This window comes from Solenopsis invicta, chromosome 10 (genome assembly GCF_016802725.1).
Source record: "Solenopsis invicta isolate M01_SB chromosome 10, UNIL_Sinv_3.0, whole genome shotgun sequence".
Taxonomy (NCBI): domain Eukaryota; kingdom Metazoa; phylum Arthropoda; class Insecta; order Hymenoptera; family Formicidae; genus Solenopsis; species Solenopsis invicta.
Genome location: NC_052673.1, coordinates 3,449,892 through 3,474,936, shown reverse-complemented (window position 1 = coordinate 3,474,936; position 25,045 = coordinate 3,449,892). Strand labels below are relative to the sequence as shown.

At 34.2% G+C, this 25,045-nt stretch overlaps 1 protein-coding gene across 1 annotated transcript in view; it reads right to left on the bottom strand.

The window, feature by feature from the left end:
* LOC113005639 (general odorant-binding protein 72) overlaps window positions 1-25,045 on the bottom strand; it is a 162,494-nt gene that overhangs the window by 47,255 nt on the left and 90,194 nt on the right. Inside the window, exon 4 of the mRNA XM_039454596.1 lies at window positions 23,127-23,238. Coding sequence (XP_039310530.1) covers window positions 23,127-23,238 — 112 coding nt within the window. The remainder of the gene's footprint in view (window positions 1-23,126; window positions 23,239-25,045) is intronic.

Below are 25,045 nucleotides of genomic sequence, written 5' to 3'. Positions count from 1 at the left end.
AGCTAACATTGCTCACACGCATTTCACTCGCATATATGCAGTCTCACGCGTGCGAGCTATATCGCCGTCTTCTTCTTCTTCTTCTTAATGATGGCCTTGAATTTCAGACTTGTCCTCAAGTTTCATTGCCAATATTAAATAAATTACATCTAGACCTTGGCAAGAGGTCTTGTATCTCAATGATATCTTATTGTTAGCTTCGAGTCTAATAGCGTTTTCGATTGGGATGCACTGGCTGCACTCAGTGTCAGGCGCGTGTTCGATTGGCAGTGCCAATGCGCACTTGGCTAGTGTCACGTGTTCGTTTGAACGCACGACACTCGCATAGTGCGCACTAAGTGGCACGAGATATTTTGACCGTGCCAGTTCAGTGCACTGGATGCATGCAAGCATTAATGCATTATTGTAAGCAATAACGAACAAAGTTTTAAATTTGAAAAAATGAGCAATCCAGATTTGGATCTTTTTAATATTTTGGAGACATTTTTGGAATCTTCTTCTAGTTCAAGCGAGGAAGAAGAAATAATTGCAATCTTCCGAACTAGAAGAATGATTCCAAAAACTGTAAATTATGTAGCATGTGTAAAAAAAATGGATAATGACACCGTAAGTGTTATATCTTTTATAGAAGTACATCAATTTTATACCTTTTTTAAAATATAATTAATTACTTGATGTAATATAATAGCATTTTTTTAATGATTATATACTATTTAATTACATATAGTAAAAATCATTACTTACTGAGCACGAGATTACTTTTTCGAGGTTACTTTTTTTCTTTTTTGCGTGATCTATTATAATTAACTCAAGTGACACTTGCACTGAAAATTTGGGCGTGTTCTTTTGCATTTGCACTATTCAGTGCAACTCATGGAACTTGTCCAGTGTTGGCGTGAACTGAGTGCGCACTGGTGCGCATCTCTAACTTTTTCCCAATCGAAAACGCTATAAGTGTCCCTGGTTCTTTGATCTCCCCTCCCCCCACACTGGGAGGTATCTAGAAACAATGAGAAACTCCCGGGGAACCAATCTCGGCAAAAGTTATTAGTACTAATTCTAATGTTTTTATAAAGATTACTCTTTTTTTTAAATGTATCTATCTTAAATAATAGAATATATATTTTTTTCATTAGTCTGAAAATATGTATTACTCCTCCATTGTTCTTTTTTTAAAAGATATATACATATATATATTTATTTTATTTTTATTAATAATATTATTTTTTTTTTTGTTAATCACTTGATATTTATTTGATATTTAATCAAATATTTTTAATCAATTAATTTCAGTTTTTGAAACTTATATATATGCATATATCTCTTTTTTGAAAATGTAAAATACTATAAAGATAGATTATATTCCTTGCCATTTGTGGCAAGAAATTTCAATAAAAATTTCATAATTTTGAAATTTATATTATTTAGAACGTATTCTATAGATACAGGGAGTTGGATTCCTTGTTTCACAAGATCTTTAATCATTATTTTTTTCTCTTTTGTCAGCAAAGAGCAATTCCAAAATATATAATTGATATCCTGAAATTCATGCCCACATAAGAAGGAAGGAGAATCAACTATTCCAATCTTATGTTTGGTTGCATTAGTAAAAGCAAAATTGGAGACAATTGTAATAATTTTCCCAGAAATGTTCTTATGAAGATTAAATTTTAATAGATATTTGAAGTTAAATTTACAAAAATTTTCAAAATAATATTTACCAATAATAAATTTGATCTCCAAATGTGCTCTGTCCAGTTTTTGATATTTATTTTGTAGGTAATTCAAGCCTTCTATTTTATTTGTTGTTATGGATCCATCCACCGCTTCCTTCTTTGCCAGCTCATCAACTGACTCATTGCCTTTGATACCCTTATGAGCGGGACACCAAGAAAATCTTATCGAAAAAATGCCCTTACTAATGCAAGAAAGAATAAGAACAAATAAATCCTTAATCACTGGGTCTAGATGTTTAATATGAGTATGATATTTGTCCATGGCGCAAGATTCGAAAACCGATAATGTACTTCTTGAATTAGTGCAGATGTTAATGTATTCAAGATTTAATTCAATTGCTTTTTCTATGGCCATCTTAATAGCCGTAGCTTTTGCTCTGATGAAGAATGTGAATCAAGTTTAAATTTCAAATTAATTTCCTTCGATGGAATATAGACTGAACAACCCACCATGCAACCCACCACGCTATTGAATATATCGGATCTCTATTAATGTATTTCGTGGCCTGTTTTTTGTTCTTGAACCGTCTGTGTATATATCTATTTCATTATTATTCATTCTTTTATTAGAAATTTTGCTTTCCCAAACGGTATTAATCTCTGATCCTTCTGAAATAGCCTCTAATCCCGATACCGTATCAATGCTAATAGATATTTTTTCAGATGTAGGAGGATATGCAAAGTGGGGGTGAACCTCTCACTTATATAGTAAAGGAAGAAACTGTCTAATAACTGACCATTGAGATATTATAAATGAAATGTTTTTGTCTGGCGTTATAAAATTTATAGCTTTATTTATAAAATTTTGCATTTTGTTGATAACCTCTATGTTTTTTAATTGGTACTCTTTAAACAGAATCTTATCGCTTTGGTAAGATATATATCTCAAGCTTGACATTGCTTAGAGATTGCCCACCCGACGCCGGTTGATGCAAATTTTGGTATGCTTAATGCAATTTTGTATGCTGAACTCAACAGATTATCTATAATTTTAGTGTATGTATTGCATGCGCTGTTAAACCAGATTGCTCCCCAAAGAGCCTGAGCCTTTATTGTAACGTTCAAGAAGTTTATTCCGTCATATGGAGAAATTCCTTATTTTTTTCCACCAAGTCATTTTAAAATGTTTATAAACTTAGAAATTTTAATTTTAACTGAGGCGATATGTGGTTTTTATCTAAGACCAACGTCCAAATTAATTCCCAGGTGTTTGACCTGAACTCTACTCACTATATTACCCCCCAATACTTCAATACTTCAAGGTATATTGACGTTACGTTTTCTATGGAAAAAGCACAACTGGGTCTTAGGAATCGATAATTCTAGTCCTATTAAATCTAGCCATCTATAAGTTAAGGCTTCTAAAGGGGATCAACTGATTGTCTCTAATAATTTATCCGAGCATAGAATTACAATATCATCTGCAAATTGTATTGTTTTGCAGTTATGTGGAATATGTTTTAAAATGACTTTAACATAAATATTGAACAATAAAAGACTAAGAACTAGACCCTAAGGGACACCTTTTCTCAGTATTCTAGAATCCAAACTACCATTAAAGTAGAAATGAGCTGTTCGTTTAAGAGCATTTAAGAATGTTTTTTATAGACAATTTATAGCCATATGGGATATTTAGTTTATTGATCATATCTAAAAGAATTTTAAGATTGATGTTATCATTCGTTCTCTTCACATCTAAGAATAAACCTCCTGTGATTTTCTTTTCTGAAAAGACTCTGTATATTTCCAGATTCAGGAGGGCCAGACAGTTGTCACAGGATCTGCTCCTCCTAAACCCAAATTGACACTACGGGAGGAGGCAATCCAATTCTATAAATTTCTCTAATCGGGATTTAATTAATTTCTCCAGGATCTTGAGAATACATGATGTAATAGATATTGATCTAAGTTCCCTATTATTTGATTTTTCAATCAGGAAAATAGAAAATTTGTTCCATTGTTCCGGGAAGAATCCATCTTTAATCATTTTATTAAAACATTTTACTAAAGTATCCATGCTACGTTTGGACTCTTTTTTAATATTTTGTGATTTATCAAATTTCGACCTGTGCTACTTTTTGTTTTCAATTTACTTATAATATTGTTATAAGTAAATTGAATTATCATCTCTTAAACTGTAAATGGGACATCGAAAGAAGGCGACCAATTTATGTTTTGAGCTTCCATAGTATTAATCTCCAATTTTTGCGTAGCGCCTGAAGGTGCAAAGTTATCTAAGAATTCTTTTAATTGATTTAATTTACTAATATTAAAAGGAACACATGGGTTAAGCCTAGTATTTTTTTTAAAGCTCTTTATTTTTTCCCAAAACTTCTTAAGACTAGGAGATTTTGCAATATCATTAATCATATTTTGAATACCGATTCTTTTTCTTTTGGCGATGGTTTTTCTAGCCTCATTGGAGACTCTTCGATATTCCACCAAAATTTCCTTGGAAGGGGAGACTGTTAATTTTCGAAATATTTCTTTCTTTGTATTAATCACCTTCTTACATTTTTCGTCCTACCAGGGTCTATTTAGGTTTTTCTTTTTTATCTTTGAATTCTTTTTGTTATTCCTACATTTACTTAAATCAATAAAGTTTACTGTTTTATTTATCATATCATATGATAATTTGATGTTATTTTCGTCAATAATAATACCTCCCACTTCCAAAATACTAAGAATCATGTAGTCATACCATATTCCGTATAATTCTGCCCCACTTTTTATACTCTCGTTCACTTCTAGGTCTTTATTAAACCAGGCTTCAATGTATTTATCTGAATCGAAATTTTCTAGATTCAATTTTCCTTTATGGTGATTGTAATGAGTAGTTCTAGAAGATACAAAGTTAAGGTAATTATTATAAACGTTTAAGATTATGGGGTAATAATCACTGCCCAAAATATCTTCATAGGTTTTTCAATCAATTTCCATTGAGTTATTATTAGATAGTGATATATCTGAAGCGCTAATGTGATTAATATTAACAGATACTCTAGTAGCAAGACCCGAGTTTAGGATCCTAAAGGAAGAAGAAAACAAATTTATTTAAAATTTTTCCCATTCTATCCTGTCTAGAGGAGCCCCATACAGGATGATGAGTGTTAAAATTGTCATAAATGATAGTTTCCAAAGGAATATTGTTATTACCCAATATTAAATAGTTTGAACCAGTCTTGTTTAAGAACTGTTAGGTCAGGTGGTCTATAACAGAATATGACTGTTATTCTATCATCCGTCTTGTTATTATTATACAAACAGCCTCTATTTCGGAAGTGGTAACAAATTGATCGATATTGTGACTTATCGGATCTAAAGAGTGTCTACTATACATATAATAACGACCTCTCCTCCTTATATATTATCTAATCTTTTTTAAAAGTAGTGTATTTATTAAATGATAGGAAATCTTTTTTGTGCATTCAAGTTTCTTACAAACAAATAATGTAATAGTTATTAAGAAAATCACTCAATTCATTGTACTTATTCTTGACTCCTCTACAATTCCATTGCATTATACGGATCATTTTGTATTTATTTTTTTTTAATACCTTGCAAAATAACTCAGGTTAACACAGTAATTTAAGTTATATATTGATTACAGGGTTGTTTAATTTATTAGAAATTTTATTTAGGTAATCTATAATTATTTGTCTTTTTATTTTAGCAGGTCTCTTTAAATTTTTTAGTTTGAATAGATCAAACAAAATTAATTGTTTGGAATGAATAAGATTATTAATTTTCTCCAAAGGGTTTAAAACTCTTGGAGAACTAATCTCTTCACTAGTTAGCCTGGGAATCTATCAAGGTTGTATCATAAGACAAATTTGATATAAGATTAGTACTACCCTTTGTATGGACATTTTTTTAGTATTTGAAATAGGTAATTTAAATTGAAGATTTGGAGTTATCTCTTTATCATATATATTATCGTGTAAGCTAGAGTCTAATAGAGACTCTTTTGATCTTTGTACCCCTTTTCCTTTTGGAGATTAAAAAAAAATATATATATATATATATATATATATATATTGCTAGGGCGTGTTCTAACATTAGAAGGTTTTTTTAAATTGTCTTCTTTAATAGGTTCCTTATTTTCTTCTATTACATCACGATCGCGAATGTCGACCGGATAGATTGCAGGTAAGGATGATTTTTTATTATTTTCATTAATTGTAGGGAATTCATTCATATTGGGTTTCCACCCAACATACGAGGTGTGATCAAAAAGTAAGGTGACTTTTTGAATTTCGCGCGCTCTGTACACTCTAATTTCAAAATTTCTTTTTTGTGTTGGTACACTCGTCACGATCATATGTTCACAGTTTTGACTATATAGCATGTGTTGTTTTATGTGAGAGGCATGAAGGTTAGACTCGTGTTTGCGTGCTCGGCGATTTTTTGCTGTTGAAAATAATGGAGCAGAGAGTTTGTATTAATTTTTGTGTAAAAAATGGTATTAAGTGTTCAAAAACTCTTGAAATGTTGACAGTGGCGTACGGTGAGTCAACTTTGAGCAAAAAAAATGTTTATAAATGGTATAAGTTATTCCAAGAGGGCCGAGAAAATGTTAACGATGAACCTCGCTCTGGACGCCCCAGCACGTCAAAAACCGACGAAAATGTTCAGGAAGTGAAAGAAATTGTGTAGAAAAATCGTCGAATCACGATTAGAGAAATAGCTGATGATCTTAACATATCGTTTGGCTCATGCCAATCAATTTTAACGGATGTTTTGGGTATGACACGTGTGTCAGCGAAATTCGTTCCAAAACTGCTTAATTTTGATCAGAAACAGCGTCGCATGAACATCGCCCAAGACATGTTGAACGACGTCAATGATGATCTTGATCTGCTCAAAAGGGTTATAACTGGTGACGAAACATGGGTATATGGTTATGACGTGGAAACCAAAGCCCAATCATCCCAGTGGAAGAGCTCAGGAGAGCCAAGACCAAAAAAGGCACGCCAAGTTCGTTCGAATGTGAAGGTTTTGCTCACAGTTTTCTTTGATTACCATGGCGTTGTGCATCAAGAATTCCTACTACAAAGTCATACAGTAAACAAGGAGTATTACCTTGAGGTTATGCGGCGTTTGCGTGAATCAATAAGAAAAAAACGTCCGGAAGTGTGGAAAGAAAATTCATGGATTCTGCACCATGATAATACACCTGTGCACACGTCGTTACTAGTGAGTACTTTTTTGGCCAAAAACAATACTATCATCATGCCACAGCCACCGTATTCACCAGACTTGGCCCCCTGCGACTTTTTCCTCTTCCCAAAATTGAAAAAGCCTATGAAAGGACGAAGATTTGCGACGATTGAGGAGATTAAGGCTGCATCGCTGAAGGAGCTCAAGGCAATACCCAAAAGTGCATTTCAGAAATGTTTTGACGACTGGAAAAAGCGCTGGCACAAATGCATTGTATCAGAGGGGGATTATTTTGAAGGGGGTAACATAATTTTGGATGAATAAATGAATATTTTTTTATAAAAATGAAAAGTCACCTTACTTTTTGATCACACCTCGTATGCTGAGGATAACAGTTCCTTCTCTACTTGAGCTATGACACTAATATTTCTGTTCTTAATAATTTTTTTTAGCAATAAAGCTACTGACGTTACAATATGCCATAACTGTATTTATGACTTAAAAATTTTTAAATGTGAGGCAATTCAATCCCAAATAAGATGTGATGTTCTGCAAAGTTTGCAAAGAAATAAAGAATTACTAATACCATCTTTATTAGGATGAGAGATTTCAATAGATTTTTTGCAGGAGGGATAGAATGCCCCCAATGGTAACAATTTCTACATTTTTTTTACCGAAGCGACAAATGAGAATATTTTGAAATTAACCCAATATATTAACAAAGATTGAGACAGTAAATTAAAATCTAATTTTGATAGAGGAAGACTCCTTAACTTCCTCACTGGATTTGTCCCAATATTGAAGACTTTCTATGAAATCAATTTTAATTGAAGGGTTTTGTGTTTTAATAATCTCTTCTAATTCTTTTATATCAAAAGAAGGATCGACACTTTTGATCACACCATATCTGTAAATTTTATAATTTGGGACAAATGGTAGCCACTTTTTTTCTTTTAAAGGTTTGTTTGATATACATTTATTAGCGTCAAAATTTTTGAAACACACTTCTATTGATCTAGATCCTAACTTTCTAATTCTGGTAATGTTATTAATTTTGGCTTCAAATAGAGATTTGCCCACTCCCATGAGATGGAGGTTTTCTATATTAACATTTTTATTTTTGTTTTCTATATGTATTACATACGGAGAATTATGATTAGATTCATATCTGTTAAATTTATGTTGTTTTACTATATTATCTATTCTATTTTTCCTTAAACACACCGATCCTGTAAAATACGGAAACACATTTTTGGGTCTGGGAGACTTTTTCAACTATGAGAAGCTATACCTTTGATTACAATATTTTTCTACGATCTTTTTTTAAACAAAAGTTTAAAATCTCAGGAGTGTGACACAATCGGCATTGCCAAAAAATAATTTATTGTGAAGTTATAAAAGAAAAACCATTAAGCAAAAATGAGAAATTGGTCAAAAATCTACTTTTCCTTCAAAAAATCATATCTTCGCAACAAAAAACGTTTAAGGACTTTCAAATACGGCGTTTTAAAGCTAAAGAATCTCACTTCCAAAATAAAATATGGCAAAGTCATTCCTTTTAAAAAGTATAATTATGTAACATGGAGAATACGAGATATTTTTGGGCATCTAAAAATCCACTTTAAAAAAAAATCATATCTTTGCAACAAAAAACTTTGAAGAATTTTACAATACGGCGTTTTAAAGCTAAAGATTCATACTTTCAAAAAAAATTATATCATTGTCATTTCTATTAAAAAATGTACTTATGTAACAAGGCAAATATGAGGTATTTTTGATTAAATTGTGTCTAAAATTAAAAATTGATGTGTTTCATGATATATTTCGGAAAAACTCTATTTTCTACAACATTTTATAGTATTCCAACTTTAGACAGAGTATATGCGAATAACATCCGGGAACCTGTTTGAATGTATTTTGTCCAGCATTTTTATGTAAAATATTCACAAAGAAAGTTTAACTTACACACTATAAGGGTAGTAATAACCCTAACAAAACTTTGCTGCCGTGTTGTTTAAATTCTAGTTGACTAAAAAAGATGATCAACCAAAAGAAGAAATTTCAAACTTTTTTTACGTCTTGGTCCAAACATCTTATCTCATTCCGTCTTCACATAGCAACCGTTCAAAACTTCATATGGGGTCTCTCAGACCCACTTACGTGTTTAAGGGTTAAAACAATTTTCTGATTTACTCTTTGGGTTTTCTATCATTACTAATATTTGACTCTCCAATCTTTTTATTCAAAATGGGATTTAAAAAAGTCGCGTCGTTTTTATCCAGTAACGTATTAATGTCTTTGCTATTTGAAGAGTTTACAAAGTTAACATTAACTACGATTAAAGATGAAGATGGGTCAACTTTTAAGTTATCTTTGGATATATTTTTATTATCTGATATTTCCATAATTTGTGATATTGGAATATTTTCTTCTCTGAACAGTGTACTAGAACTAAATTCTGAAAGAAAAGAAGATTTCTTCAAGTCTTAGACTGGAAGCCGGATATTTTGTTTTATTCATATATGTATATTGACGAAATTTGGGAAGAACTTGGGCAGAGGCGTAGCGATGGGGGGGCAGATGGGGGCACGTGTCCCCGGGCGCCGATGATGAGGGGGCGCCAAATGGTCCTTTAGAATTGATGACAAATTTTGGGACACGCGGGGAGTCGACGCCAGTGTGCCGACTGAACGGGGCGCCGGGCCCGGGGCTACGGGTGAAAGTAGAGTGGGGATAACTTGTAGAGGCGCACGGCGCGGCCTGCGCCTCTGCGAATTACCCCCACTCTACTCTACTCCCACCCATAGCCCCGGCGCTTCAACCTGCAGTCGCGTGGGAGTTAAGGGACATAAGAACGTCAGTCTGGAAAATCAGCGCATCTCCACTCCCCACTTCTGCGAGATCGCGTTCTTTTGCTACCTACGCGAGATAGAAAAAATATAGAGGCGCGCCAAAAGGGTAGATACCTCTGATGAGGATACGAGATTATATAAATATACGATATATGGTACATAATTTAACTTAAAAAAAGTATTATTTTTTAATAATTATATAATAATGTCGGGAAAGAAACTTAGTGGCTTTCAGCGTCGGAAAAGAAAGGTAGAATATGAAAAAGAAGATACGAAATCCAGAAAATTAATGGCTGGATTTTTAAAAACAAATCAGTCGATAGCATATAAGGAAGTAGATTCGGATGCAGAGGCAAGAGATGACTGTATTAATAATTATCAGAATGAGCCTAATATTTCAGGTGTGCAGAACGCCCAATTAAATAAAAATAATGAGGACCAAGATGATGATGCGAATCAATCAAATATTTCAGAGGAAATAAATACTGATGAAACCAAAAACGTAAAAGAAAACAATGACGAAGATCAGTTTGAAAAATCTAGTTATTCCGATGAATTAGAACAATCAGATCTATCGAAAGTAATTCTTGATATATTTAAATACCACGATATTGCATATTTAGAATTTGACGAAACATCGCACTTGCCAAAAATATCGCAGCAGCTTCGTACTGAGATGATTATTCGAGGCTCAGAATATTTCCAGAACAAATCTGGTCCATTTGTACCGTCAGGTGGACGGTCAATGACTGTGTCATGGTTTAAACGGCGACTTGCTAATCAAAAAGGAAATGAAGTAAATAGATCGTGGCTACTTTATTCACCATCGAAAAAGGCGGCTTATTGTTTTTCTTGCTTATTATTTCCTTCGTCCAAGCCCAATACGAGATCATCTTTTGAATTGGCTACTGGATTTAGTAACTGGAAGAAGCCAGAAAAATTGTCAGCGCATGAAAATAGTCCTAGTCACCGTAAATCGTTTACTAGTTGGAAAGAAACGGAACGAAGATTAATTAAAGGAAAAATACTTGATGCTGAACTAGAAGCTCAGATTGCATCTGAGAAACAACGATGGCGAGATGTGTTAGATAGATTACTTGCTTGCATAAAGTATTTTGCCACTCAAAATTTGCCATTGCGTGGCCATTCAGAAAGCTTAAGTCATGACGATGGTAAAAATTTGGGAAACTTCCTATCTCTTCTAAAACTAATAGCTCGGTACGACCCACTTTTAAAAAACCATCTCAACTATGCTATCGAGAATCCACACTCTACATCCTACTTATCTCCGCAAATTCAGAATGAATTTATTCATCTTCTTTCCTCTGCTGTCAGGAACAAATTGGTAAACGACATAAAAAAAAATAAATATTATGGCATTTTGCTTGACTCGACTCCAGATCTCGCACATCGAGAGCAACTGTCTGAAATTATCAGATACGTAGATATCGATTTTGTTAATAAAACAGTTGTCATTAAAGAATCCTTTTTAGGATTTATAGAGTTGCACGCTAAAAATGCAGCTTCTATAGAAAAAGTGATTGTGGAGAAATTGAATTCTGACAACATATCTTTAGATAATTGCAGGTCACAATGCTATGATAACGCGGCTGTGATGGCTGGATATATATCTGGAGTTCAACAAAGGATCTGTGAGAGAAATCATCGAGCTTTGTTTGTTAATTGTGATAACCACAGTTTAAATTTAGTAGGTGTACATTCAGCTAAGCAAGATCCACTTGTCGTTACATTTTTTGGTAAATTGGAGAATATTTATTTGTTTTTTTCGCGATCGACTTTGCGATGGGAAGAATTAAAGAAAGCCGTGAAGAAAACAGTAAAGCGTGAATCCGAAACCCGATGGAGTGCGAGGTATGAAGCTGTTAATGCTCTTTTTGATGGGCTCGATGCACTAGTGAACCTATTGGAGAAAATGTCAGGTGACTCGAATAATACAAATGAGACAAGAAGTGAGGCAGAATGTTTACTAGAAAATATTTTAAATTTCAACTTCTTAGTTCTGTTGCATTTCTGGAATAACATCCTAAGACGATTTGATCGCGTACAGAAACGTCTTCAAGATCACACGATGAACTTCTGGGATGCAGCTTGTGATTTGAAATCCCTAAAAATTGACATCAACAATTTGAGAGATGAATTTTGTCAAGATGCTGTTGAATATGGGAAGATGAAATGTGAAAGTTGGGATATAGATATTGAACGACGCATAAGAAGACGGCGAAAGATGCCTGGGGAAGTAACAACAGATGTAGGATTATCAGCAAGTGAAGAGATAATGCGCGTTATGAAAAGCGTTTTAGATCGGCTTCAACAAGAAATAATCACGAGATTTACTCGCCTGGAAGATTTAAATTCAAAATTTGGGTTTTTACTTAATGTTACAGAGTTACTTCATGAAAAAAACACGGATAATCTTCGTCAACATTGTTCTAATTTCGGTGAATTTTATAACATAGATGTTGACGGAAATGAACTCTATAGTGAGATCTGTGACGCCAAGATGTTACTTCATACTCGCGGCGATACATTACCAGATACTCCGATGAAGCTTCTTTCATTTATAATATCATACGGTGATGACGTGTTTCCCAACTTGTGCGTTGCCTTGCAAATTCTTCTCACAATTGCTGTTTCAATTGCCAGTTGTGAACGCTCTTTCAGCAAATTAAAATTAATTCTTTCGTATCTACGTACATCAATGGGACAAAATCGCCTAAGTGATCTTGCTCTACTCAGCATAGAGAAAGAAACATTAGATCTGGTGGATTTCAATGAAGTAATTGATAAATTTGCGATTACGAAGGCCAGAAAAATTAATATTTAATATTTCGAGAAAGCTCGCTTCTATAAAAATAAAAAAAATGCAAAAAAAACTTAAAAAAGAAAAACACAAAAAAATTAAAAAAAGAAAAATGCAAAAAAAACTTAAAAAAAGAAAAATACAAAAAACGAAAAATGGAGTCGATAACCGCCACGTCCTCGATTCGTGACTCTGGGTTTAGCTGAGAGCGGTTATATTGTATATTGTTCAATAATTGAAAGTAATATTATGTATTAACTGTAAAACATACTAAGATGAAAAAGTTTAGCACGAGAGTACGCAGCTTTTTTTAATTTATTGGATGTACCAATTGATTTTGATAGATTTTTTCATTTCATCTTTCTGGACACATTTAAGTTAGAATATCTCGGGAACCTGATAATGGTAATGGAGCGATTTAGGTCACGGTTGGACTTGAATTCAGCGAATCAGCATGCCAAAAATCTTTGGAATTAGCTATAGAGGTCTAACGGATAGAGGGCGCAAATAACATTACATTGAAATGTCCCCGGGCGCCACACTCTCTCGCTACGCCTCTGAACTTGGGAGAAGAGATTTTGTTGCAAGCTCCGAAGTCTCTGCCTCAACTTCAAGTTCAGAAAGTATATTAGAAGGTACAGGGTCTAATTCCCCGTATTATATCCTTTAATTCTTTTATTATCGTTTCTTTTCTCAAGAGGATATGAAGAAACTTCCCTTCCTCTCTTTTTTTTAACATTATTTTTGTAAAAAAAAGATCCATGCTTATTACCTTTTTGGACATTATGGTATCATATATATATATATATATATATATATATGCACATATACCAGGTGACCCATTTTAAAGTATCCCCTAGAATATTTCGAAAACTAAGCATTTTCAGCAAAAATGTTTCAGACAAGTTATATGGTTTTAAGGGGGACATAAGTTGGTGTTATTAATTTGACCTTGAATAGTTGCTTGAAGGCCACGTGAAGGTCACTTTCAATTTTTTAAATGGAACGGTCTACTTTTTATTACATATTCTTGTAGCTTATCTCGAGACGTTTTCAAAACACTATAAACAAATGTTTTTTTGTTAAGTATTTTTGAGGCTTGAAGTTAATTTTTCAAGAAATACACTTTAGATCAAAAAATAAAAAAAAACAGGTGTTTGATATTTTTTTGAATGCTATGTAATAATGGCTATATTTTTTCATCATACCGCCGACTTTAGCGTTACCCGATGAACACCGCAAGGAGATAGCACGGTCGGATTTTGTACATCATGTAGCCCTTAAAAGGGCTGATGTTATAATTAATCTTTTTAAGCAATAAGGTGCTCAAAAGTGGCACCGTTAACCTGTTGACAAAGCTGGATTCGGCGTTAAAAATAAGTAACAGTATGCAAAAGTACTCAGAAGTTAGGAGCAGACTTCAAAAAGTTTTCATCGTTTTGAATTTGCTATACTGCCCACTGACAAAACAATTGCCGTTCTTTGTGATCGTTTTGAATTTGCTATACTGCCCACTGACAAAACAATTGCCGCCAAAACTGTAAGAAAGCGCGCATTCATACGATAATCGTCGATCATACATTGTTTTTGTTGTCGTTGAATATTTCCTCTTCGAATTCTTGATTCAATTTTGCAAATTGCGGAAGCATTCGGGTGATGCAGTCGCATAGGATATCGTCTACGGTACAATACTGCTGCTCTTTTATAAAAACGCTGGCATTCTCCTCGAACAAGGAGAATATCCACGATTTCATTCGGAGAGTAATCACTCATTCCGCCCGATTCTCAGATGATGTAAATCTAACAATTTGTTCAGAAATCGAAGTAACAGATAATTAAAACTTTCACACACAAGGAAGACACAAAATAAAAGACTTTATTGACTTTAAGGTTCAGATGTAACTACTTGGATGTAACGTGGATACAGTGTGGATACAATGTAAACACTTATGTGTCCTTTAATCAAGCGTTAAATGAGCAGGATCACGAAGAACGGCTATTGTTTTTTCAGTGGGCAGTATAGCAAATTCAAAACAATGAAAACTTTTTCAAGTTCGTAATGTTCTCTGACGAAGCCACATTTCACAGTGATGGATCATTGAATCGACACAACAGCCACTACTGGGCTCCCGTGAACCCACATTGGATGCAGCAAATAGATCATCAACACCGCTGGACCGTCAATTTGTGGTGCGGAATTGTAAATGGCTACCTAATTGGTCCTTATTGTTTTGATAACACTGTCAACGGTGAAAGTTACTTGCGACTGCTAAGAGACGATCTTCCATTTTTGCTAGAAAACGTTGATCTGCATACAAGAATGAGAATGTGGTTTCAGCAAGATGGTGCTACTCCACATTTTGCACACGTCGTGATGAACTACCTTAATGAAATGTAGCCTGAAAAGTGGATAGGCAGAAGAGGTCCAATTAAGTGGCCATCAAGGTCACCAGATTTAACTGCTTCTGACTTCTACTTGTGGGGCTTCTTCAAAGATTATGTCTATCGAGAAAGACCAACCACCAGAGCCGATATGATAAAAAGAATTCGAATAGCGTGCAATAATATCACACGCGATACTCTTCTGCATACTGTTACTCATTTTCTACGCCGAATCCAGCTTTATCAACAGGTTAATGGTGCCACTTTTGAGCACCTTATTGCTTAAAAAGATCAATTATAACATCAACCCTTTTAAGGGCTACATGATGTACAAAATCCGACCGTGCTATCTCCTCGCGGTGTACATCGGGTAACGCTAAAGCCGGCGGTATGATGAAAAAATATAGCCATTATTACATAGCATTTAAAAAAATATCAAACACCTGTTTTTTTTTAATTTTGTTATCTAAAGTGTATTTCTTGAAAAATTAACTTCCAAGCCTCACATCTCGAAAAGTACTTAACAAAAAAAACATTTGTTTATAGTGTTTTGGAAACGTCTTGAGATAAGCTACAAGAATATGTAATAAAAAGTAGGCCGTTCCATTTAAAAAATTGAAAGTGACTTTCACGTGGCCTTCAAGCAACTATTCAACGTCAAATTAATAACACCAACTTATGTCCGCCTCGAAATCATATAAGTTTTGTCTGAAACATTTTTGCTGAAAATGCTTAATTTTTAGAAATATTCTAGGGGATACTTTAAAATGGGTCACCCGGTATATATAAAATAAAACTAACAAAGAATGAAAATTACTATGCTTTACGGTTTAATTCACTGAGTTATAAGAAGGCAGATAAAGTACAAGAATGTGATGGAATTTCCTGTTAGTTATTTATCGTTCTATCCCCAGTGATCAAGGACACATACAAAGTTGCAAAGTCAGAAATATGTTTATAGTATTCTTGCTTAAGTAAATAATCGACGTTTAAGGTAAATTCCAGAAAATAAGGCACCACGTTCTTATATCGAAAAATAAATTAACATAAGGTTATTAAAAATGAATTAAATAATTAATATTATATAGTAACTGTTTCAATTTTAAGGTCAAAATATCTATCCAAAATAACTTACTGTAATAAATTAGGAAAAATATTAAACTTAGATTAGATCCATTATATAATTAGGGCTTACAAATATTCGGAAAATTGTTCTCCTACCCTTTTGAATATAACTCTTGTTTAAAAGAGAAAAAAAATATATCAGTTGGTATGTCCGCCAAGGAACTTGATCTATAATTCTTGGAAATAATTTGGTGTGCAACAGAACATTCAAAGACAAAAGAACAATGACCAAATAATTTTTACAATTATAATTTTTTACACACAAATTATATATAAATAACCATGCCGGGAAAAGATCGGGAGAAACTCACCAATTCCAGATTCCTCGAAATGAGGTTAGAGATTCTATCTTGTGGGAACTACTCTCTCTTTCTGATTGTGAATATAGTTTTTTGTGCCGTTGAGATGGTCAGTTCGCAATAGATTGCCCTCGGATGATAATTTTTTGTGGGACCTCGTGGATACTTTACTAATGGCGACTAGCTGTAGATCTACACGTCTCGTATGGATATTCGAGAATATGATTTCTCGAAAAATATCAATTCTTCTTCTAGATTCTCCTCTTTACGATATTGGAGGAAATAGCGCGTGACTCGGATAAAGAAAAGATTACAGACTTTATGGACTCACTATGTCCGACTATGTGTAAAGAATGCATCCGTACGCTTCCAAGGCTCACAAAGTCCCTTGATATTGCCGTCAATTGAGGACACATCTGTCGGATCCAGTGACATCACCGCATGCGGATAATCCGCACGCGTGCACGAACCATGCTATCACTGTGCAGACATATTATCTGGAATTTTTTACTTGTGCAAAATTATTAAAAGCAAGAGGTCAAATATATAAATATTGTTCTTAATTCTAACATTATTTTAGTGTTAGTGCATAAATTGATAAATAAATAAGAAGAGAATGAAAATGAGAATGGGATAGAGGTTTTGAAAGAACTGGCGAGAGAGGGGGGGGGGCGGAAGAAGGAGGAAAAGCAGTGTTTGAGCTGTCAGCTGATCACTGCAATCGCCTCACATAATCGCCCATATCGAACGGTGAGTTGCCCTGTGTTGGCCCTGCCTCACCACTATAGGCATCCGGTTGTTAAATAACTATTTCTTTTTATCATTTAAAAACTAAGCTTTGGATAAGTTTTTGCTAGAGGAAAAGTTGTTTTAGAATAACCTCGGGAATATGTTTCTTCAAGGACATAAGGTTATTTTGTATCATTCTGTATCTGTGACATTGCTAATGTCCGAAGAGTCAATGATATTCACAGGTTAATCTTTGATACGCTTGAATCATTTGTGGAAGTTATTAAATCTCTTACGAGCCAAACACGTTACCCTTGTGGTGCAAGCCATACTACAGAATGATCGGATAAATGCAGTTTTTTAAGATGACTGATAAAATTCGAGTCCAAATATTCGAGTTCTTCATAAATTCTTACAAGAGAAGTGCACGAAGTGATAATTGCCAATAGGTACAAATTATATATTGTTAGAAAAGTTTTACTGAGTAGAGTTTAGCTGTACAATATTTTGCCTGAATGGCGCCTCTAGAGGGCACTGTGCGCAATAGAAGTTAAAGTTATATAGCGAAAATATTAGTTATAACTCGGAAAATATTGATTTCCTAGAAAAAAGTGTAAAATAAAAAATAGCTTTCGAAATTGTCTACAATAAAGCTTGTATGTATAATATAATTTTTGTAATTGCAACGGTATACGCGTAATCATACTTTTAAATAACGCATGCTCGTAATTATGCGAAATAAAGCACGCACGCACGCTCATTTTTTTAATGGATCTCTCTGTTTCTTTGCACATTATTTGAACGCATGTCGAAATGTTTTAAAATACTGGTTACAAACATTTTTTCGATGAGAACTTTTTGAATTACAAATTTTCAAATTTAACAAGTATCGTCGGCGTTAGCATGTGTATGTATGTTCACGCTTGCACGCGGAGGCGGATTCCACAGCTCGTAACTTCCGCGGTATTTTTCGATTCTAAACCATTTTTTATCCGCGCATTTTACAGAAATTACTATGTTTAATGCTCTATTCAATAAAGCCTAAATTGTGTTTATTTTATTTTAAAAGCAAAAATAAAAGCAAAGAGAAGAAAAAGAAAAGCGAAAAACTAATGATAATGGTAACGTTCGAAAAAGCAATCGTAACAAAGAGATTTACTGCAGAATTCGTATAAACATTTGATACATGTAGGATTTTGAAAACAAATTTGGCAAATGAATTCTTCAAATAAAAAATTTATATCCTTTAACCCTTTAAATTCTACATGTGGAACATCAAATCCGCCTTTGAACCAAGTATATCTAAATATCGATTGATATACTGCAGATTGAAATTGATTCAAAATTAAGTTATGGATTTTCAATATATTTTTGCGCCTATGTAAAAATGTTTGATTTCCTGTAAAAAAATGTTCCGTGAACCGTTTGATGAAATCTTTCCATTGATGAAAACAAAATAGATCAAGTGATTGCATGAAACTTGTTGAACCTTTGGCAAAATTTTTAATAAAACAGCTACATTATCATCTTGATAAAGTTTGTCTGATTTTTGAGCGCCTCACAAATCTAGAATCAAAACTGCTTTCTTTTTTGGATTTCGTTCAACGATAAGTTTAAAGACGTTTTGAAAGATATCCCTTACAAGACTCTTGTCTCGTTTGCCAGATTTGGGACATCAAATTACAAGATTTTCGTAATTGAGAAGTTGTATGATCATAGAAAATTTATCAATAACTTTTTGGAGGCAAATCATCATACCAATGATATCAATTTTCCTTCCATAGAAAGAATCGGTTGGATAGTGTAGGAATGAATTCGGGCGTTTAATTGAGAGATTACAACTGTCGTAATTTTTTCACCTGTAAATGACAGTGTGCGATTGGAAAGTGGCGTGTAATTAAATCCCGATTGATCAGTAATAAAATTTTTCATCTGCATCAAATTTTGAATAAATATTATCAACAAGATCGAGATGCAATTCAACGCCTTTATTCATAGTTTTCTCGGCTTCACGTTGTTTTTGACAGAAGTGAATAAACAAATTTTTCTTGACGAAAAACCAAAACTTTTCTTAAATTTGTTGACCCATGCAACGACGCTTTAAAATCTATCAATCCAATATATTTAGCATGATACAGAGCCCACCTCCGAATAGTTTGATCATGAGCAGGAATTCCTTCTAAACGGGCCTACATGATTTGCTTCAGACAATGTTTTGTTACAAATTGCCATTTTTCCCAACATGTACCCTGTTGTTCAACATATTTATTTGCATCTATTTAAATATGCAGTATGTTTTATTTTAGAGAATCGAGCTTTGTAACAAAACGCCTCTCCGCTCACGGGCGCCGTTAATCCGCTCCGTCCACCCGAGCACCGGCGAGACCCACGTGCGCGCACCAAGCTAATCTCCCGTCGCGAGCACATGGCAACACGTGCGCCGTCCGTGGTGTTCCGTAACGTTCCCACTCCGAGCCCGTCGACCGAGCGCGCGGATTGGTCCGTCCATATATAAGTCGGCAGTGGGAACACCGAGTCAAATCTTCCCGGTCCACCGAACCCAACGGGTCGAGCATTCTCGACCGCACCTCCGATTCCTGCAAGGACGAGAATACTCGCCTTTCCTAGTGCTCTCGACGAGAATCCTCGGCTAACCACGAGCTTCCGAACACCCGCTCCGCAGCCAATTGCGGCGAGCATCCTCGCCGCGTTCCGTAACCAAGTATCCTCGGCGAATCACCGTCCCCGATGAGCATCCTCGTCGAGTCCATAGGCTAGGTATCCCTGGCCGATTAACTCCGTCCTCTCCCTCAAGGAAGACTCGCTTGTAGAAACCCGAACATCGTCAGGGCATCCGCGCTCTGGCGATATCCTCGCCTCACTTTGCACAAGGCGGCTCGGGCAAGGCGCGGAATCGCCACCGTCATACCGACTCCGCGTTCCGCGAATCCCCGATCGGTTCGGACACCGTGTCCGTTTAAAACCGCGCGAATTATCATTTTGTTGTCATCGCGACTACCGCGTTAGATTAGATTATTATTAAGCTCTTTCTTTGTCACTATTCTCATTATTATTAAGTTTCTTTTTTCTTCCGCCTATCGTTTGGTACTTCGAGTGTCGCTCTGTATTTTCACTCGTTAAAACCAGCGTTTCAAACCGCACAAAGGCGATTGGTTAGCGCGGACACCAAGAGCCAATCGCGTTCTCGCTTAAGCTCGGTACACTTGCCACGAGGCTCTTTGATTGATCAACAATTTCTTTCTCTCTGTAACTATTAATGTCTAATAAAGATCAAGTCTTTTTCATTTAAACTCCGCGTGCGATCATTCTCCCGAATCCGGCCAATCCGGCGAGCTTATCCGCAACCGTATCCTGATCTTCACCGAACCGACCGAAAACCACTAGCGTTACAGCTTTAATTGTATTAAAAGACCATTGTGGATGCTTTTTGCACGCTTCTACGTTGCGCATATTCAAGTGATACAAAAGCTTCATTAGAAGTCAAACATTTTTTCTCTTTATAAATTGACTCATTATTAACTTCATCAGGATCAAAAATGGCATCAGTATGTATATTTTCAACTACATCAAACTCAAATTGGTCTTCGTTATTCATCGAATTGATCATGAATATGATTCTTTCTGCTAGCTAAATCGTTTTACGAGATGGGTTGCCCTCAACAGTAGCGTAATTTTCAAGCTTTTGCTTGAGAAGTTCAAAAACTTTTAATGCCCTTAATAGCCATTCTTGTGCAGAACACAAAAAAATAAAAAAAAACAGGCGCTTAATATATTAATTGCAAAAAAATAATGCAGGGATAAAATAAAAATGCAAAAACAGTACAAGAAAGAAAAAGATATCTGTCCAAGAATTTGCAGTTAGACACCGAAAAAGGTTTTCTATTTCGTAAGAGGTTTGCTTGTTCGTATATATACAAACACTGCAGGTTCACAAAGAAAAGCAATAAGTGACGCTATAGAAGTGGTATTATGTTTACTTGGCCGCTAACAAGCGGCGTTCCCCACTCCGAAATATCGAGTAGCGGCCAAGCGCCAAAGATACCAGTGAGGACAAATGCAAATGTATACAAGAGAGGTGTAAATCCGACCATGCAACCTTCTCTATATGGTATAACTTGAATAATGCTAATGCTGACGATACTTGTTAAATTTGAAGATTAATAATTCATAAAGTTCTCATCGAAAAAATGTTTGTAATCAGTATTACAAAAATGTTTCCACATGCGTTAAAATAATGTGCAAAGAAATACAGAGATCCATTAAAAAAATGGGCGTGCGTGCGTGCTTTATTTCGCATAATTACGAGCAAGCGTTATTTAAAAGTATGATTACGCGTATGATTATAAAAGTATGATTACGGTATACGTACCGTTGCGATTACGGAAATTATGCATAGTAACTTTATTGTAAACAATTTCAAGAGCTTTATTTTTTATTTTACACTTTTTTCTAGGAAATCAATATTTTTCGAGATATAACCAATATTTTTGCTATATAACTTTAACTTCTATTGCGCACAGCGCCCTCTAAAGGCGCCATTCAGGCGAAATACTGTACAACTAAACTCTGCTCGGTAAGACCTTTCTAACAAAATATAATTTGTACTCATTAGCGATTATCACTTCGTGAACTTCCCTTGTTAGAGTATTCAAAGTACTAAGCCGCAAAGTATTTATTATAATGAACTTCTGAGGAATACTTCAGAACAAATTGATTTTGATTAATTTTTCAAGAATTCTTCATATAATCATTTTTAAAAATTCTGTATGTATTCTTTAAAACAAATTCTTTATTAATTCCTATTTATGTCTGTGCTGTCTAGGTTATAAAAATAAAAAATAATATTCTTACCTTGTAGTTTATTAAATTTTGTCTCAGAATCACAATCGCAAGGGAACTACTATAAATTAATATTAATGTCAGAAATGAAAAAATGAGATAAAACCATAAATCCAAGAAATCGTAAAAAAATATAAATTATGGTCTAACTCAGAGCTCGCATTGATCTGCACATTTTGGGTCGATTCCTGAAGCGACACCCACTGATTTTTCCACTACCGCTTGGCAGAGCGTTTGCCGCGTATTCGCGAGTTCGACCTTCGAGCGTCAAGCAGTAGTGGGGGAAGCAGTAAGCGTCACTTCAGAAATCAACCCGAAATATGTAAATTGTTGCGAGCTCTGGGTCTAACTCAATAACGTAGCTGATGCCTACTTCACTAACTCATGGGCTATTTTTAATGACCAAGGGGTCACATCGAACGCGTATGCTTTATTGTGATTCCTGTATTCGAATCGCGCGATATAGAAATTGTCTCATTTCAACCGTCACTCTATCTTGCTCTAACTTCCCCTAATGTACAAAGGTTTATTAAAATCAGAAATAAATATTTCGCAAGATTTCCTTTTAAGTAAACTAATTTTAAGTTTTTCCCCTATCAAATTTCATCAAAAGGAGTCATTTTTTTAGCATTGTAGGCGAGTGGTAGAAGCCTGCATTAATGAGTTTTGATAAAAATGTATTTTTTATCAAAATCTTAGTTCTTTTCTGTAAATTATAAATAAATTTGTATATAGTTCAAATTTGTATATTATAGTTATTCAAGGTAACTATGATAAAAAAAATTTTGCAAAATTGGAAAAATGATTTATCAAGTTCTTTTATATTTAATAAAATGTTTACTTTCAAAAATTAATGTTTGTACAAGAAAACAAGATTTTTATTTTATTCTTTTTTTTAATTCTCTTTTTATTCTCTTTCTCCTACCTCAAACTTTTCCATTTTTATGAGTATCGGACGTTCGGTTAAGCGTAGCCGAAACATGTATATTTTTTATTTTCTAGCAGATTAAATTATAGTTCATAAAAAAACATTTTTTTCGCTTTGTTTCGCTGTGTTTCTTCCTATTTAATGTATAATGAATTAGTATTTTATTTACCATTTTCCATCTTCATTTAATTCTTCAATTTTTTAATTTATTTTATTATATAAAGTTAAACTTACGTTCTGCTGCGCATTTAGTCGCAACTGCTTTCAAAGGACCCGCCATTTCAGCTGGCAACATTAGATCCACTTGTTTAATCATCATACCGTCATCTATGCGTCCATTTTTGAACTTAATTAAAAAAAAAGTGTATTTAAATAACTGTACATATATAATTTAAAATTAAGTAATAATAACTAAAATTAAATAATAATAATAAATAAATATAATAACCTATATCATAATACGTTTTTAAATTGATTTTAATAGTTGCAAAAGTGCATTAATATATTTTTATCATTAAGTATTTTTTGAAGTGAATAATTTTTAACAATACCCTCATTGCAAAAAAACTCACCGTAGTGTTGTAAAGATGTGTGACAAGTAACAATGATATCACAACGATGTCACAGTAACATGCAAATATCCGCTTTGTTACACGTGCGATGTCGCTATGATTATATTATATCATTATATTATATAAAATAAAACGTTATAGTGATAACAGGTTTGATCCTAATTAGCAAAATTCTTTTAACATTTTAAAAAACATATTTTGCAATTAAAAAGAATATTTTTAAAAACAATAAAATTAATGGGATATTTTATTTTTTTACATTAAAATTAAAAATAATATTTATTTTAATATTGTGAAAAATGTTTTCTCAACATTAAATAAAAATGTTCTTTAAAGCAAAAAATAATTCTTTTTTTCTGAAGCACTATGCTAGAATTATAACATATTCTCAATTTTTGTAATTGTGGGATGTTAGCTTCATATAGGTTTTCTTTCATGAATTTTTTTCGGAAAATTCCAAACGGTTAACCGTCCAAGTCTGATTGTGAATCACAGAACCACTACCAATGTTGCTTGACTTCTGTGATTTCTACAAACTGAGAAAAAATTGAAGGATTGAGGGGGAAAAGGTGACATCAAAAAATAAAAAGGGGGCGAGAATGCTGGGATATATAAGGAAGGGCTGGATGGAGAATAGATGAAAGAAGATACCAAGGTACAAGCTAGAAGAAGGAGTAAGGGAAGGGATTTACTGGAAGAAAGAAGACGATAGGAAATACAGAATGTGTGGAATAGAGAAAGAGACATGGGAGCACAAATGGGTGGAGTGTGGAAGATGGGGTGCGGAGGGAAGATGGAAGGAGATGGTGGAGAAAGTATTGAGGAAGAATGGAGAGGGAGAAGATTGGTTGAGAAAATCGGAAGTATTTGAAGATGAAAGTAGTATGGAGTGAAGAGGGGAGGGGGAGCAAAGAAAGAGGAGAGGATAGGAAGAGGGAGAGAGCATGAGAGAGTGTATGGGAGGAAGAATGTATAAGGTGTGACAAAGAGAGTGGTAAAGAAAGCAGGAGGAAGTGTACAAGAAAGAGAGGGAGTGAGTGCGATAAAGAGAAAGAAATACTAAATAAGACAAAAATAGACAGTAATGGATATCGAGTAAACGATTGAAGTAAAAATAGATTTGCAACGATAAGGTCCCGGACGTGTGTGTGTGTGTGTGTGTGTGTGTGTGTGTGTGTGTGTGTGTGTGTGCGCGCGCGTGCGTGCGCGTGCGTGCGTGCGTGCGTGCGTGCGTGCGTGCGTGCGTGCGTGCGTGTGTGTGTGTGTGTGTGTGTGTGTGTGTGTAAGAAATCGTTGTAGGCTAATTATAAGATAGATATAGGTTAAATATAAGATAGTTTAAGATTGTAAAAGATGTAAATATTAAAATTTGTAACCCTAAGGGGATCGAATAGTTTCTATTGTATAAGTAATAGAATAAAAATTCTATTAAATATTAATACAAAATTTATTATAAGACTTTAGATAATATTGTTACATATTGTAACATACCGCCTTTGTCTGAATATTTTAACAGCAATAGGAAATATCAATTTACGTTACTTCCCATCTTTGCTTTTTATATAATATTTTTTGCTTTTT